This window comes from Clavispora lusitaniae (assembly GCF_014636115.1).
Source record: "Clavispora lusitaniae strain FDAARGOS_655 chromosome Unknown tig00000105_pilon, whole genome shotgun sequence".
Classification (NCBI taxonomy): Eukaryota; Fungi; Ascomycota; class Pichiomycetes; order Serinales; family Metschnikowiaceae; genus Clavispora; species Clavispora lusitaniae.
Window position 1 is genome coordinate 103,071 of NW_027093978.1, and position 15,630 is coordinate 118,700.

The window sequence follows — 15,630 nt, forward strand, 5'->3', positions numbered from 1 at the left end:
GGAAACATAGTTCAAATCTGCCTCTTCACTAACGAGTAGATTTTTTTTCAATAGCGGAATTGCATGTTCTTGTCCCTAAAAAGAAAGATATTTACTGAGGAATGTAAGACGTAGGAAAACACAAAATAAAAACACCACTTTGCTTTCTTCTACAATAAAAGATAAATTAATGGCAGTGAAGATGAATTCTTAAACTTTGAAAATTATTTCAAAGTTCGCTATACACGATTTTCGAATATGCTAACACTTTGTATTTTTCAGTTGAGTGCGCCTAAGAATTGTGAAAAGGGGAAGAAAAAAAACAAAACACTTAGACCAAAATCATTTTTGTCACAAAATTTGTAGCTTACTGTGGCATCCTCTGGACCCACGTGAAATGAGTGAAACTGGCCTGCCACCTTTCGATTCATTACAAAGTGTAGTAAGCCATTCCTGCATCACTCAATGTGGGTGCGCCTTTGAAGAAAGAGCATGTTTTACCAGATGCACATGCTACGATAAGCCCAAAGCAGAAGCAACTCCAGCAACTGCATGAGTGTCTTTCTTTTCCTTTTGTTGACTTTTTTTGCGTCATGTGAATTGTGAACTGTGGCTAAACCACAATTCAGGCGTGGGACATGGTTCAGAAGTGAAAAGACGCCTTTAAAATCGAATCTACGTTGACACAACCAGAGTGTTTACGCGGCCATTGGAGATTAAAACATTGTACGCCGTAGAACAAGGAGAAAAATAAACAGCACTATGTGCCAAAATCAGCGGAACCAATCTTCCACGGAGGTAGAGGAAGCCTTCATTGTCTTGAGATTGTGCATCAAGAGCCATCTGAAAAGCGCACGAGGGCTAATCAGGGGGAAAACGGCTTCGTCCTATTAGGCACTAGGGAGTGCCAAATGCAGATAAGACGCGCAAAGCTATGTTCCACCTGTCAATGCACAGCATGACGTGGGGACAGTATTCTGCAGCTTGTCAAGTTTATGCGAGAGCCACATCGTTTTCCGCTCAAAAACTGGTTATGAGGCGCGCAATGCACTAAATAGAGATGCATCGTGCTGCAGCATTCTTTGCAATAGATGCAAATGCCCAAGATAAAAGTAAACATGTTCCGGTTCTGTTGGAGCCGTTCAATGAACGAACCTCCCATCATAATGGTATAAATTGGCCCTTATTCTTCTACTAGCAATGTCAACTACTGACAACTTCAACTCTCATGCTTCCACTTCTTACTATCTTCTCTCTCGCTCTCACTCTTGTTAACGGATTGGCCATTCCCAAAAATGAAGCCTCTCTTGTCGGCAGATCAGACCCTGCACCTTTGAAATTGGACTTCCGGGTGCAAAAAAATGTCGGCAACATCTCAGCTCGGTCCTTCTGGAATGAGGTCCACGCTCTTCGTCACCAAAGCAAGAAGAGAGGCTCGTATCCGGAGACGCTCAAAGACGTTGATGATGTTAGCTATGTCGTGGACATTTATGTTGGTTCCGATAAGCAAAAAGCCACTGTTGTTTTAGACACTGGTTCCTCTGACCTCTGGATTTCGCTGCAAGACCTGGGTTCAGGTTCTTACGATCCACTGTCGTCTTCCGATTCCCAAGATACTGGTAATGCCTTTGATATTCTGTACGGAGATGGAACAACTTCCAATGGAGAATATTACACTGATTCTTTTAGTTTCAGCTCGACAGGCAACCCATTGTTGAGTTCTTTCCAACTTGCTTCGACATCTTCTTCAATTGATGGTGCAGCTGGAATTTTGGGAATTGGTGACAAAAACACAGAAGCCAGCGAGCAGCAATATGATGACTTACCTTGGGCTTTGCAAAAAGCTGGAAAAACACCAAAGGCTTCTTACTCCTTGTACTTGGGCTCTGGTGACGGTGCTTCTGGCTCGGTGATCTTTGGAGGAATTGACACAGAGAAATATTCTGGTGAATTGACTAAGTACCCAGTGGATACATCTAACGGACCTGGTTTGTTTGTTAATGTTGCAACTTTCTCTGTTGATGGCAAAGATTTTTCTACTGATGCTCCATTCCTCTTGGACTCCGGTACTTCTTTAGGCTTCGTGCCACAAGATGTGCAAGACTATTTGGACTCTATTTTCAACCCTACCATGGTTCAAGAAGGTGCAATCACATACAGGCAAGTGAGTTGTGACCAGCCTACTGACAAGTTCTTCACTTTGGACTTTGGCCAGAACAAGATCACATTCTCTTACGCAGATGCAATTTCGCAGCAAGACGAAAACACCTGCCTTTTGGGTTTTACCTATCATGATGACACATACATCTTGGGTGATGTGTTTTTGAGGAACGCTTACGTTTACTACGATCTCACCGATGGGTCAATTTCTCTTGCCCAGGCAAAATACACTTCTGCGTCAAACATTGTGAGTGCTTGATGCAATCACAAGAATACCGTCCATGACAACTAGACGTTGTTTGAGGAACTTTTGTTTTGTTTGTAAAACCTTTGTTTTGTTTGTAAAACCTTTGTTTTGTTTGTAAAACCTTTTGTTTAATGTCAAAAATATTGTTCAATCTTCACTTTTAACTGTAATATCCAGAGAAAAAAATATCCTGAATATCGCTATTGGATGGACAAAATGTCATCCGTAGGCAAGAATATAAAATCTGGGTGCAGCTCAATAAACTGGACCTAATTGTACAGAGGTACACCCCTTGCAAGCAAGACTGTGGTCATACACAAGAAATAAATACGTCGCAAATATTCTAACGGCCCATATCTAGACTAGTTTTGTTTGAGTACAAACTAACCTCATGACGTGTGTCCCCAGAGGCTGCCTACTCTTTGGTAATGGAATGTGGCTGATATCTACGTTAAGCCTGCGTGGAATTGACGGCCAATTCCATGATAAGCCTTGTGGCTAAGTGCAAAAATGGATAGGCAGAAAATGAACTCATTTCGTCCACATCCTGTCTCGCAGGTTGCGTTCCCGTTGAGCTTTCCCATCCGTCGAATTTGAAATCAACAAGATAATTGTTGGGCTCCAACTGAAACAATTGAATTTGCATCTTCATCAAGTCTGGCGGAACACACTCGCCCTCAGCAATTGTTTCGTCCACCATACTTGGGCCATACTTCCACCTCACACGAATAGTCCACAATTCTTCCTCTGTTGGCTTTGACCACTCTGCGCCCAAATTCTTCAACGCACGATATATCTCACCCATCACATCTAACGGGTATGAACGAGAACGGATACCAAAATGCCATTTGGTTTTCAGTTTTTTCGTAGACACAGGTGTAATCTTGAGTTGGTTTTCTGATCCATGTTGCATCATAGATGCCTTGTGGATGGACGGTAACGAAGATGGCAAAATGGCAATTGTGGAATTGGGCAAAGTCGACAAATCAGGTACGGTCGCTAATGTCTGGTACGTCAAAGACTGCTGTACACCTGGTGCACGATGTGACGATTCCATCTCGTTTCTTGCACCAGACCAGGCAGGTGGTGGGCTCTGGGACAAGAAGGTATCCATTCGTTCTGTCTTGTTCTTCTTCAAATCTTTGACTAAAGAATGGTTTTCCTTCATCAACAAATAGGCATCAAGAATCTCATTGGACTGTTGTTGTGGGTATTGCTGTTTATTGCATGCGTTGATAACATTCAAAATCTCATCACGATCGTAGCCCATGGTCATAGTTAAGGCGTCCACCACATCGTTGTCGATATCGATCTTGTTGTGGAGTGTTTTAGACAAATCTGGAGGAAGCAAGTAGTCAGAGATATCTACCTTGAACCATTCATCCTCCATAATCTCGTGGATAGTAATTCTGTTCAAAGGGTTAACCACCAACATGCGTGTTAATAAGTGTTTTGCGCCTTGCGAAAGATAATTGGGCAAGGTGTAAACACCATTAGAGATTTTTTTGAATAACGCTGGAATGAAATCGTCATCGAAGGGTAAACGGCCACATAACATGACATACAAAATCACGCCTGCTGACCACACATCGACTTCTGGGCCCGCATACAATTTACCACTGATAACTTCAGGTGCCGCATAGTTGGGCGAGCCACAACTTGTTTTCAAGAAGTTTCCATCGGTCATGATGTTTGATAAACCAAAGTCTGCGATTTTCACGTTCAACTGGTCGTCCAATAACAAGTTTTCTGGTTTCAAGTCCCGGTGGACAATCTTATGTCTATGGCAATATTCGACTGCGGCAATGATCTGCTGGAAAAAGCGCCGGGCTTCATCCTCAGGCATTCTGCCGCGTTGCACAATATAGTCAAAAAGTTCCTTGCCCGCGTATTCGATCACCATGATAATATCGTCTTTGGACTTGATCACATCATAAAGTTTGATAATGTGGGGATGGCGCAACAAGCGCAAGTACGATATCTCACGTTCTATACGGCCTTGCATATCTGACTTTGCCAAGGTTTTCTTGTTGATGATTTTCAACGCCACCTTTTGTCCCGTGGTGACGTGTTCAGCCAACTTGACTTTACCAAAAGAGCCCTCGCCCAAAGTCTTGATCACTTGGTATTTTCCTATCCTAGCACCCGGACTTTGCGCAGGGTCAGAATTCTGGTCATGGTGATGGCGATGATGATGGTGATGCAGGTGTTGCTGCTGATTTTCCGACTGGCCTTCTGACATTCGGTGGGTGCTTTCTAGAATGGTAGAATGCGTGCTCTTGAGGCGAGGGGTTGGTGCGCACACGACTGTGGGGAAAGCCGTGAATACACAATGAGAGACAATCCAAGGATGTCTGAGAAAAAAATGATGGAAAGGGCAGAAGAAAGAGATTTTGTATAACTTGAAGTTTTAGGCTTGGGCTACAAAGCATGCTCTTGTGCCTTTCGTATTTCTTGAAGTACTAGGACATTTGCTTGGTTCGGTTGTGCATAATGAGACGGCAGAGAATGTTGCGCGCACCTCTAAGGTGTCCTTATAAAGCACTACGATCTCAGGAAAGAGAATGATGGTTGGGCAGTATCACTGTTTAACAATTTTGTTACATTTTCTGTTTTCACCTCATTCTTGTATCTTCACCCCTTTTTTCTATCCAAATCATGATTTTTGGTATCTTTTTTGACTTCTGCTTTATGCATTGATTATAGAATGTAAAGAAAAAGTGTCATCTATGCGGTATATATAAGGTTTACCATACACTATATATCTAAGTAAATGAAAACATAGAGATGAGCGATGTAAGTAGCTTTTAGCTTAATGGAAATGCTACTGAATGCTTTGCTGATACCACTTCTCTCTTGGCAAACCAAAGGGTTCATTTCTTCTCACAATTCGTTGAATTTCTTTCTGTACATTATAGTTTTCCTTTAACCATAAAATTTCGAGCAAGACAGCTTTACAAAAGCAACAAGATGTTTAAATGTTCAAAATACTATTCCAAAAATAGTTTTACATCATTAAGATACGTCGTAGTGATATACCAATACCTCTTTGTTATCCCATTCTATACAACATTATGTTCCAAAAAGCGAGGTCAGCCTAACCCAAATATCGTAGAAGGTTGGAACACCTGACATCAAAATATAATTTTCGTAGGTGCCTCATAGTTTCTATTATTGTCTTCTATCATTCACAGAGATTTAATAGTCTCACAATGCCACATCATGGAAGTAGAGAAAACGTACAATATAGATTAGTCTCGCTCTCTTACTCCAGGCCCCTTTGTCCGATTGTAATTCGTCTTCTTTTGATCATTATCTGGAGATCTTTCTCGGAGCCTCAGAGCGGGGGTTTCGGCCCTGCCATGTCTATTTCCTTTTTCTTTTTGTGTGTCTGTACGATTCCAAGCAGTTCGACGACTAGAGCCACCCCATTTGTCTTTTGTGAAGGCCCGTTTAGTTCTAGGTTTTCCATACGCAGAATCCGAACTTTTGGAGTCGGATTGCCGCATCTCATTAATCATAGACTTTGCCTTTTCTCGTGCCAATTGCTGCTTTCGCTTTTCCAATAGCTCTTGTGGAATTCCATCTTTGTCCTTTTGGCCACTGAGAAGCAACTGCCACAATTGTTTGCTAAAAGCACGACCTTCTTCTTCACCAAGGAAGTTGACTAATTGCTCTTGTATCTCAGCTGAAGATGGCTCCTCATTGGATTCTAGCATCTCATATATAAATTCCACTGCGATATCATCATCCGGAAGGTGTTTCTGCATCTCTTCCTCTAACCACAGTTTGATAAGAGGTAGATTCACTTGAGATGTATTGACTTTATGCTTCAAAATCTTTCCCTTTGCTTTCGGTTCTTTTCTCGAATGGAACTCATCGTCCACCTCTTGAAGTGAAAAGGACATGGTTTGATGTATTGGAGTGTATATGCTACTGAAAACCAGTTGTGCCCGCGTTTTCATGCCGTCTCAATCCTTCGGGTGAAAAATCAGAGAGAAAGCGCAAACTAGATAGGCAAAAAATACATTTTGAACTATGACTTTTTCCGATCATCTTTTCTACTTTGTGCTCTGCGACTTGAGGCGTTTTCTTTCACTTCGTCATCAAACATGTTCTAAAAGTGCGACATTTAGGGAACAGAGGCACTGTTTTAATTCAATATGCGACACATCCGCGACATGGCATACATCTTTGGCTGCAAAATCACAAATACAGTATAAATAAGCCCAATGCTATCGACAGAGCAGAATACTTTTCTTTTTCCCTGATCAATGTTTTGGCCCCTATTTGATTCTCAATTGATTGGCTTCAAAGCCCCAGATCACAACCCTTCAATCATAAAATGCACAAAGAGTACTCTTCAAACACTTTACGCGATAACCTACTTTTCTTATGAAACCGATATCATTGACATTGCTTGCACCCCAAACATTTGGTCTAATTCCTTTATCAATACAAATGCGTACTGTGAGTTTGATTCAGACCCGACACCTGGGTTAGTACCATACATTTACTCCCAAGATTCGTGTGACTCAATCATGCTGTCTCCTATGCAGCAGGCTCTTACAACAGATTTGCTGCTGCCAGACTCAGGATTTGGAGAAGATGTTACGTCGAAATCACTGTCCGACACGTTCTCTTTATGTGATATGAACCATAACATTCTCCAAGTGGGACCAAATGCTCGTTTTTTTGTCATTAAATCGTACAGTCCATTGGACGTGGAGGCAGCTTTAAAGCATTGTGTCTGGACCCTGACAGAGCTTGGAAACAAAAAATTGGCAAAAGCTTTCGAAGAAACTTCCGACGGGATCTTTTTGTTCTATCTGGTGAACGGTTCTTCTCGCTTTTGTGGAGTTGCACAGATGCAAGCGCAAATTGACTATACGAAGGAAACGGACATTTGGGTAGAGTCAACAAGATGGAAAGGAATCTTCCCAGTACAATGGCATTTTGTTATAGACATTCCCAATAAGTTCTTTCGCTTATTACGCGTACCAGCCAATGAGAACAAACCGGTCACCAACTCTAGAGACACCCAGGAATTACCACATGAAGTTGGCGTCGCTATGCTTAATATTTTCAGCGGCTTCCACCTGCAGAAACAAAGCTCTTAGTGCGAACTTCGGGACAGTCAAACCACGCAATTTTAACAGCAAACACCTTTCCCTTCGTTCTCACTCTGTAAACCTTCTAAATAATGTCTTTTCCCTCTTCATTACGCGGATCGCGGTGCTTTTCCACCGCTTTAAGGACTTTGCAGAATGCTAGCAAGAAGGCCCCAAAGGAAATCGATATTAATACTGTGGAGTACGGAGAAATGTCTAAGGCTCAAAAAGCTTTTCTCGATAGGGTTATTCGGGTTGATCAGGCGGGAGAGCTTGGTGCTAACTACATTTATATGGGCCAGTACGCTGTTTTGGCTAACAAATACCCTCACTTGAAACCTGTCTTGAAGCATATGTGGGAACAAGAGATTCACCACCACGACACGTTCAATCGTCTTCAAACGCAACGCAGAGTGAGGCCATCCTTATTTACGCCATTCTGGAAGGCAGGAGCTGTAGCTATAGGAGCCGGAACAGCCCTTCTAAGTAAGGAGGCAGCGATGGCATGTACTGTCGCTGTTGAAACTGTCATTGGAGGCCACTATAATCAGCAATTGCGCGTGTTAATGAACCAATACAACATACCCGTATATGACAAAGCTACTGGAAAGGCTTTGAGTGATGAGCAACTCACAGATGCTATCAAGACATCACCTGAGTTGCGCGATTTGAAAGACTTGATTAGTACCTTCAGAGACGATGAGCTTGAGCACTTAGATACAGCAGTGGAACACGATGCCAGAAAAGCGGTTCCATACATGCTTCTCACAGAGACCATCAAATTGGTATGCCGTGGTGCCATTTGGACAGCCGAGAGAGTTTAAAATGGTCATTGGCTCATTATGCCTAAGTGAGGTATGGAATACACTTTTTATGGCCGGAGAAAGAAGTCTCTACAATAATTTTAGTACTCACTTTTTTACTTGATTAATTTGATATAGCAAGACTGTTAGGAGATATTGTGGCAATATATAGTTGTTAGATACTTCACTCTTAGGACCTCAACCAAGACTGCACATAAGTACCGCACATTCCGTACCAGATGTAAACAAACATCAACCTCCATCTTATCTCACAAATAGCGGAGGGAGATACAAATACATCGATGGGAACACAAGATGTCTCGCCTAAGTATAATCAACCGCTCTGGAGGACTGACTTTTAGTGGCTCCCGCAACCACTTTTTGCACCGGGATGAATTCCCGATCCTTGATTTCAAAGAGCTTTCGGTGTGTCTCCAAGGATGTGATTTCATCGCTAACGAAGAGCTTGTGTCTCGACCATCGCCACAATATATTCGTACTCTCTTTGAGCAGCTTCTAGACACTTTCATGGGCTTTTCTCCCGAATATTGCGTTGCCACAACGAAGTCACTTCTCAAGGGAGATGAAAATGGATCTAACCAAGGGGCAATCGAGGATGATGGTAATAATGACGATATTGCTGATACAATGCACAATCTTGTTCTTTTTCGCGCTACGAATTCATTGCTACAAACATGCGGCGTTTATGATTTTCGTCTCACAGATCTAATGCGCCCAGAACCCCAGCGCATAAGACGAATATTGAGTGCTGTGATCAACTATGCGCGGTTTCGAGAGGAGCACTTGCGCGAGTGTGAACCATTGGTGCGGGTATGTGAGGGAAACATAGAAGAGGCCAGAAAAGTAGAGGAAACGAACATTGCATTGGCAAACAACATTGATAAGTTGAAAGGACGGCTCCAGGAGGAGAAAACGAGTGAAGAGACGCATAACAAGTCTACTTTGGTACAACTTAATAATTATAATGCTCGTTTAGAACAAGAGCTAAAGAAGTTACAGAACTCACAAGAGACGCTTAAACACGAACATGCACAATATAAGGAAACGAAGACCCGACTCTACGAGAAACTTGAAGATCATCACTATCTTATTGGTGAATCAATGCGCGAGGTGGAGAAACTTAAGGGCTATACATCAGCGGATGCTTCACTTTTGCGTCGCATAATAAGCGACCTAAAAAGCCACCTCCAGCAGTGCGAGGAGCAGCTTCGGGAAATCGAACAGGCCTTGCGCAACAAAAACAAAACAGTTGAGTCTGTTGAAGCAGTCGAAGATGAACTTCGTAATCTCATCAAGATTGTTCAAGAGGTGAGCAACGATGCACGCAAGTTAGAGGAGGCACGCGACAACTTGGTGCGCCAAAATGATGAGTTGGAAAGCAAAAAACGTACCCTGGATGAATTGGCAGTACATCTTCAACGTGTAGCGCGTCAGCTCGTTAAGTCTGAGGAGAAGATTGCAAAATTACGTCAACAAGCAAAGGAACGGGAGAATAATGCCAAGGCAAGGCTCCAAAGCCTTGAGGCTGAGTACACTCGGCTAGTGCACGAGCGTGATGCAAAAGAAGAGAAGCTTGATGGCACAAAGGTAGAAATTAGCGAGCTTGAATCTCTCATACACGCTCGCCGAAGCGAGTTTGATTCAGAGTGGCGGGCAACGGAAACCGCTGTGGCCAAGCTCAACGCCCATATTCGCATGTATTTGGCTGATATGGGACTGATGGTAGCCGCAGAAATGTAACAATATGTACAATACAATAATACGGTAGAGGAAGATTGTTTCGTGATGTATACTGTTTTGTATCAAGAGCCTACAAACAACTTAGCCATAGCCTTTTATAAGTCTGACAATTTGAACCATTGATTTTGAACGGGTCTAATAAGACATTTGCAGAGTTGAAAAAAAAAATAAAAAGCTAGAAAATAAGAAAAAAAAAAAAAAATCGTGAAGAAACTCACTCGCTACTAACTCTACTGAAACATTCCAAGATGCCTCTTCTTCTTACATAATTGCTCGAGAAGTCAAACAAACCGCTGAAGGCTTCACAATTTGCATAGGCGTTAACGAAAGCACGGAGAATTTCTTCGAGAATTATCTTTCTTATTAAGAGCCCCTCTACAAGTGCTGACGAACATAAGAAAACACAGATAGCATTAAGTCTTCTACTCAGTTTAGAGGCAGTCACGAGGCTACGTATGATAGGGGTTTCTCACTCTAACTCGGTCAAAATGACCATTAAAGATGTGAGATGTATCATTACTTATGCAAACTACTTATGAGGATGGATATCACAAGCAAGTCATTACCGAATGGGATCGTAAGGTTTATATTCATGTTATGCAATAATTTCTGTAAATTTCATTAAAGGAATTCGACCAAAAATACAGTAGTGCAAACTCATCCTAGATCCATTTCATTACTTTACTTTGTCTGAATTAAAGAATCATACTTTCGATGGCTGGTACGCAACCCATTAAATTACTCCCCTCTCAAAAACACTGATGAAACATAACTTGTTGCTTCATCTTCAAAATTAAAAGGTCAAATCTACGGACTTGAAGAACGATTATTACCTAGTATCGCGCCTATTCGATGCTCATAAATAGCTGGATTTACGGATAGATTATATTTGTTCATAATTCATAAGCATATGTAGTGGACCCTGAACGCCTTCCAGAGTTCTAGAGTAAAATTTTCTCGGGCGACGCCGTAGGAGTGGGCAAGGGTGGTGAAGCACTCAGTTGCGACTCGATCTGTGTGAGAGGACGCAGTTCTCTGTGGTCGCGCAACTCTCCCTCATGTTCGCTAGCTTTTTCGTCCAGCTTGTCTGCCTTTTCTTCGTCGTCGTTGTATGCGATCTGATCGCCACGAGGAATGCGTTCATTCGTGGAAAATATTGTGAGCACAAGCGCCATCAGCGCAAAGGCCAAATTTAAATAAAAGACATCATGCAAGGCACGTAAAAACTCGTCCAAGACAATATCGCGTGCAGTCGGCGGTAAGTGCCAGATGAGAGAGGGGGACTGAAGGACGGCTGAAATAGGTGCATTGAGCGAGGACGCAAGTTCCGGCGACGAGGCACGCGCCGCACTCAAGTAGCGCTCGCCTCGTTCCATAAGCATCAATTGCGACGTGACCACACCAATGACGCCGCCCAAAGTCTTAGCGAAATTGATGAAGACTGTTGCTGTGATCATCGAACCTGGAACATGCCCTGGTGCTTTTAGTTGCGCACTCATTAAGGAGCTCTGAAACATAAGTCCCACAGAAATACCTGCGGGAATGAGAAGGCCAATTCGCTTCCCAAGAGGCACATGACGACCCAATAGAAGTAAGAGTCCAACACCGATCGGGCCCAAAATAGCCAGCGCCATAAATGGAACCTTTATGAAATAGGTGAAGCGGATAAAAACACCATTAAGTGCTGAAGCGACAGAAACGGTAATGATGAACGGAAGCATGTCCACGCCCGATTGCCACGCACTGGCATTGTGTACTACCTGAAAGTAAATGGCCAAGTAGTTCATCAAGCCCATGAAAAAGGCGAATGCGAAAGATGACGATGCTGCAGCTGCTAGAATTTGGGGCACTAAAACTACACGCGGGTCGAGAAGCGCAGGAATAGACGCAAGCGCAGGCGGGCGTATGCCCTGGTTCCACGCGGCCCACACCACAAGCACAAGACCACCGATAACAAAGCAAACAATAACTTGTGCCAGGTCCCACGGATGTTCGATGCCGCCCCACGTAAGCGCAAGCAAGACTAAGACAAGCCCAGCAGCAACGAGACATGTACCGATCCAGTCTACCTCACGCAAATGCGCACGGATGGACCCTTGCGGAGGTGGCGGGCGGAAAACGGTCCACAAGAGTGCAAGCGCAGCACCACCAACCGGTAAGTTGATGTAGAAGCACCAGCGCCACGTGGCATGTGTAGCAAACGCACCTCCAATAAAAGGGCCGCACACAGAAGCCACGGTGAATGTGACACCTATGAGCGACATGGCTAGCGCTCGACGGTTTATGGCCACGGTTTCCAGTAGAACCACCACCAGGACGGCCTGGATGGCGCCGCCACCAATTCCTTGCACGACACGCCCACCAATGAGCATATCCATACTGGTTGAGAGCGCGGCCACGAGGCTGCCTATCTCGAAAATGACAATAGCTGCCGCCAAAGTGTACTTACGGCCAAACGCCACGGCAAGCTTTCCGTACGACGGTGCTAAGCAAGTCATGGGCAACATATAGCCTGTAGTAAGCCATCCAACACGGCTGAAGGAATCAAAATGCGTGGCAATATCCACAAGCAATGTAGAAACGATGGTCTGATCTAGCGCCAGGATAAAAAGCGTAGCGACTATGCTGACCAAGATGAGCACTAGTCTCATACCATGAACATAATGGTCCTTAGCATGCGTTCCATCTCCAGCGTCACTCTGAAGGAATTTCATGACAGGAAGTGGAGTATTTAAGATGGATATGAACTATCAGAAGCCACGTTGAATTGCTGCCGAATTTGCTAGCTAGATTTGCCCGTGTCAGCAACAAACAACGAAGCACGAAAATGAAAAATAAGCGGAGTTGCTCGTTTGGTCAGTGGGCCGGTGCCAAAATGGCTTGAAAAGTGTGACTAAAGAATCGAGTGTAAAGAGATTTCCGGTGCGAAGGGAAATGCAAAAAGTGTGGTGCGAACCGTTAGACGGAGATTTCGGTGCGGCGTATGACAGGAGTGCGGAGAAGGTGCGGCGGAAAAAGAAAAACGGCGGTCACTTTAGTCAGAGAGTGTAGTGAAGAAAAGAGCAGAAGCAAGCCATTGGCCAAAACGAGATGCTCGTAATTTCAAAAGAGAAGAAGTTACCGTCGTTTTCATACGTAACGTATTTGACTCTAGACCAGCAACTAAGTGAAATTGGAGATCTGTTAAGATTAGTGAAGAGTCATCGTCGGCAAGCCGAGACCAGTTCATAATTCAAACCTCGAGACCAAACCGAGTAATCAGTCTTCCAAGTTCAATAAATTGCGATAGAGGTACCACTCAAATGTGCAAATGTACTTCGCGCCTGATAGCTACAGTAGAGGAGGAATCTAACTACTACAACGACGCTCCATGAAGCTCAAATTTGAAGCGTTTTATCGACCATTGTTCAGTAAAGCCAATTCGAGTCAGCGTAATGGTAATGGTACAGCTTTCGACTGGAACGTACACTAGAAGCCTTATTATGCATTAAATTAATATTAATAGTCCGCATGTAATTATTAGTGGAGTTGCGCGACTGCAGTCACGACCAGAAGGATTTCACAAGCAACGCTTGTCATTTTGGGTGCCAAACAGGCACATTATATCCTCTGTCTCTCAAACGTCTCAGACCGACCTGATACACAACTAGACGTGATATTCTAGACTGCACTAGAATCCTAATTTGGTCCTCGGCGAAGAAACTCCAAAATGTCCATGTCGTCGTCGCTCCTAGCCACCGAGCCTCGGGCTGTGCTCATGCTTTTTGAACCGCCTACACTCATGGAACGAAGATGATCATTTGGATCGCCAGCAGAATAATGGCGTGAAGGCGCAACACTCAGGCGGCGCGCACCAAATGAAAAATTATGGAGCTTCTGGCGGAAATCGTTTTCGATCACAGCGCCCAGAAGAAGACCCGAGAAATCATGCATGCCCTGCAATACGCCAAAGTCGCCATCAGCTTGGGGTTGTTGCGTTTGCTCGAGGGCTGCCTGTTCAATTCGAACAGCAGTGGATTCTGTAGGCAACCGCATAAATGGGAAGCGCATGCGGCTTAACGTACGGCGCCAGCGCGAGTATTGGGTCGTATCAACAAAAGGGGAGCTTTTTGGTTCTCCGTCGAACGAAGCTGTGTCGCCGCTCAGATTGTGGAGCGCCACGTGAGAGAGGCGTGCTGCATGCTCCCGCTCGAATGACCTAGCAATACTGTGCCTCCATGGTCGCTCGCGGTAGAAAAAGACAAGCAGGTCGACCACACCGTTGAAAGGTTGCATGAACGCGCCCATGTAATTGAGCCAAACGACAGGCCTTGAGTGCTCTTCGTAGTTGAACTGAGAACACTGCAAGATAAACGGGAAAAGCCACACAAAGATGTATGCAAATGGGTACACGAAGATCGACTTCATTTGCTTTTCAATGGCCTTTTGTCGCCGAAGGAACGCGTCCAAATTAGCTGCCTGAATGTCCCCACCCGAGTTTTGCCCAGGTGGAGCCATACTTCCATCATGAGGACCGCGAGCCTCATCCAGGTCGATTTGTTCGTGTGGCGATGCCGCCAGATGTTGCTCAAAAGTGTCCCGGTCGTTGGGCAACACAAACTTAGGAAGAACATAACCAGCCATACTAGACATAAAAAAGCGTACCAGCGAAAAAAATGTGGGCTTGTCCCGCGCCAGCGCGGGCGGCCTCCACTTAGAATTCTGCCGGTGCATGGTGCTGAAAACTCCTCCCAAAGTACGGAACTCCCGCAACACATAGTAGTATATGACGCCGTAGACGCCAAAAATAACAATTACTATGCACCATCTGGGGACCCAACTAAGCACCAAACGATACCAAACAGGTTTTTGAGGCAAATAACACCAGCATACGAAGGAGGAATAGCCTTTGCCAATGTACGGTAAGCTGGCTAACACCAACGGAATGACAAAACAAAGGCTATATGTGTAGTAGCGGTAAATGTAAAGGCCACCTTCAATGCGGTCAAAGCGACCTGTTTTAACATTCAAGCTCGGGCGGAACACAAGAAGGAAGGTATGGATTGCGAATGCAAGAATGGCAAAGTCGGCCCCTTCAATAGCAGTGGCAGTGAAGAAACCCACCACTTGACAAAAACGATTATCAAAGTACGCCAGCGGATGATTCACCACGTGAGAGGGGAATATCAAAAGGATGATGGCCTTTAACAAGTCAAAGAATATGAGAAATGCAATGAGCTGGTGACGGAAAACGAGTCTTTTGGGATCGATGGCAAGGAACATGTAAATAGCTGCCACGCAAAGAACAATCGAGCTGATAGATGAAGCCATCGCCACAGCTCGCTGGACGAGGTTTTCGTGCGATGTGAACCGAGCTAGCTGGTTCAAGACCCGCTGCTCTATTCGCTTGGACATGGCACTTTCGAGCCACGGCATACCAAGATGTGACGTGGAAACAGAAGGATGTTGTTAGAGAGGGCGAAACACACCAGGACAGTAAATAGAGATATTTGAGTTCACCACCGAAATGGGCAAGCTGGAGCTCAAGTAACCACAGACGATATGAGGTTAGGTATTTTGCTAATCAGAA

General features: G+C 44.3%; 8 protein-coding genes across 8 annotated transcripts; 4 read left to right on the forward strand and 4 right to left on the reverse strand. All coding sequences in view use genetic code 12, as the record gives it.

The window, feature by feature from the left end:
- Window positions 1-1,207: 1,207 nt before the first annotated feature.
- FOB63_003041 (pepsin-like aspartic protease) lies at window positions 1,208-2,398 on the forward strand (the record flags this gene model as incomplete). The annotated part of the gene is made up of 1 exon (XM_002615870.1): window positions 1,208-2,398. One exon carries the CDS (start codon window positions 1,208-1,210, stop codon window positions 2,396-2,398), a length of 1,191 nt encoding a protein of 396 aa, XP_002615916.1.
- A 439-nt stretch (window positions 2,399-2,837) lies between these two features.
- Window positions 2,838-4,628, reverse strand: SNF1 (AMP-activated serine/threonine-protein kinase catalytic subunit; the record flags this gene model as incomplete). Its single annotated transcript, XM_002615869.1, has 1 exon — window positions 2,838-4,628. One exon carries the CDS (start codon window positions 4,626-4,628, stop codon window positions 2,838-2,840), a length of 1,791 nt encoding a protein of 596 aa, XP_002615915.1.
- Window positions 4,629-5,637: 1,009 nt separating this feature from the next.
- FOB63_003043 (uncharacterized protein) lies at window positions 5,638-6,294 on the reverse strand (the record flags this gene model as incomplete). The annotated part of the gene is made up of 1 exon (XM_002615868.2): window positions 5,638-6,294. The coding sequence occupies one exon, from the start codon at window positions 6,292-6,294 to the stop codon at window positions 5,638-5,640; it is 657 nt and encodes a 218-aa protein (XP_002615914.2).
- A 366-nt stretch (window positions 6,295-6,660) lies between these two features.
- On the forward strand, window positions 6,661-7,506 carry FOB63_003044 (mRNA-binding phosphate metabolism regulator; the record flags this gene model as incomplete). Its single annotated transcript, XM_002615867.1, has 1 exon — window positions 6,661-7,506. The coding sequence occupies one exon, from the start codon at window positions 6,661-6,663 to the stop codon at window positions 7,504-7,506; it is 846 nt and encodes a 281-aa protein (XP_002615913.1).
- Window positions 7,507-7,589: 83 nt separating this feature from the next.
- On the forward strand, window positions 7,590-8,321 carry FOB63_003045 (putative monooxygenase; the record flags this gene model as incomplete). The annotated part of the gene is made up of 1 exon (XM_002615866.1): window positions 7,590-8,321. One exon carries the CDS (start codon window positions 7,590-7,592, stop codon window positions 8,319-8,321), a length of 732 nt encoding a protein of 243 aa, XP_002615912.1.
- A 294-nt stretch (window positions 8,322-8,615) lies between these two features.
- On the forward strand, window positions 8,616-10,061 carry NUF2 (kinetochore-associated Ndc80 complex subunit; the record flags this gene model as incomplete). The annotated part of the gene is made up of 1 exon (XM_002615865.1): window positions 8,616-10,061. One exon carries the CDS (start codon window positions 8,616-8,618, stop codon window positions 10,059-10,061), a length of 1,446 nt encoding a protein of 481 aa, XP_002615911.1.
- A 941-nt stretch (window positions 10,062-11,002) lies between these two features.
- SGE1 (Sge1p) lies at window positions 11,003-12,775 on the reverse strand (the record flags this gene model as incomplete). Its single annotated transcript, XM_002615864.1, has 1 exon — window positions 11,003-12,775. One exon carries the CDS (start codon window positions 12,773-12,775, stop codon window positions 11,003-11,005), a length of 1,773 nt encoding a protein of 590 aa, XP_002615910.1.
- A 964-nt stretch (window positions 12,776-13,739) lies between these two features.
- On the reverse strand, window positions 13,740-15,476 carry GPR1 (Gpr1p; the record flags this gene model as incomplete). Its single annotated transcript, XM_002615863.1, has 1 exon — window positions 13,740-15,476. The coding sequence occupies one exon, from the start codon at window positions 15,474-15,476 to the stop codon at window positions 13,740-13,742; it is 1,737 nt and encodes a 578-aa protein (XP_002615909.1).
- Between the last annotated feature and the right edge of the window lie 154 nt (window positions 15,477-15,630).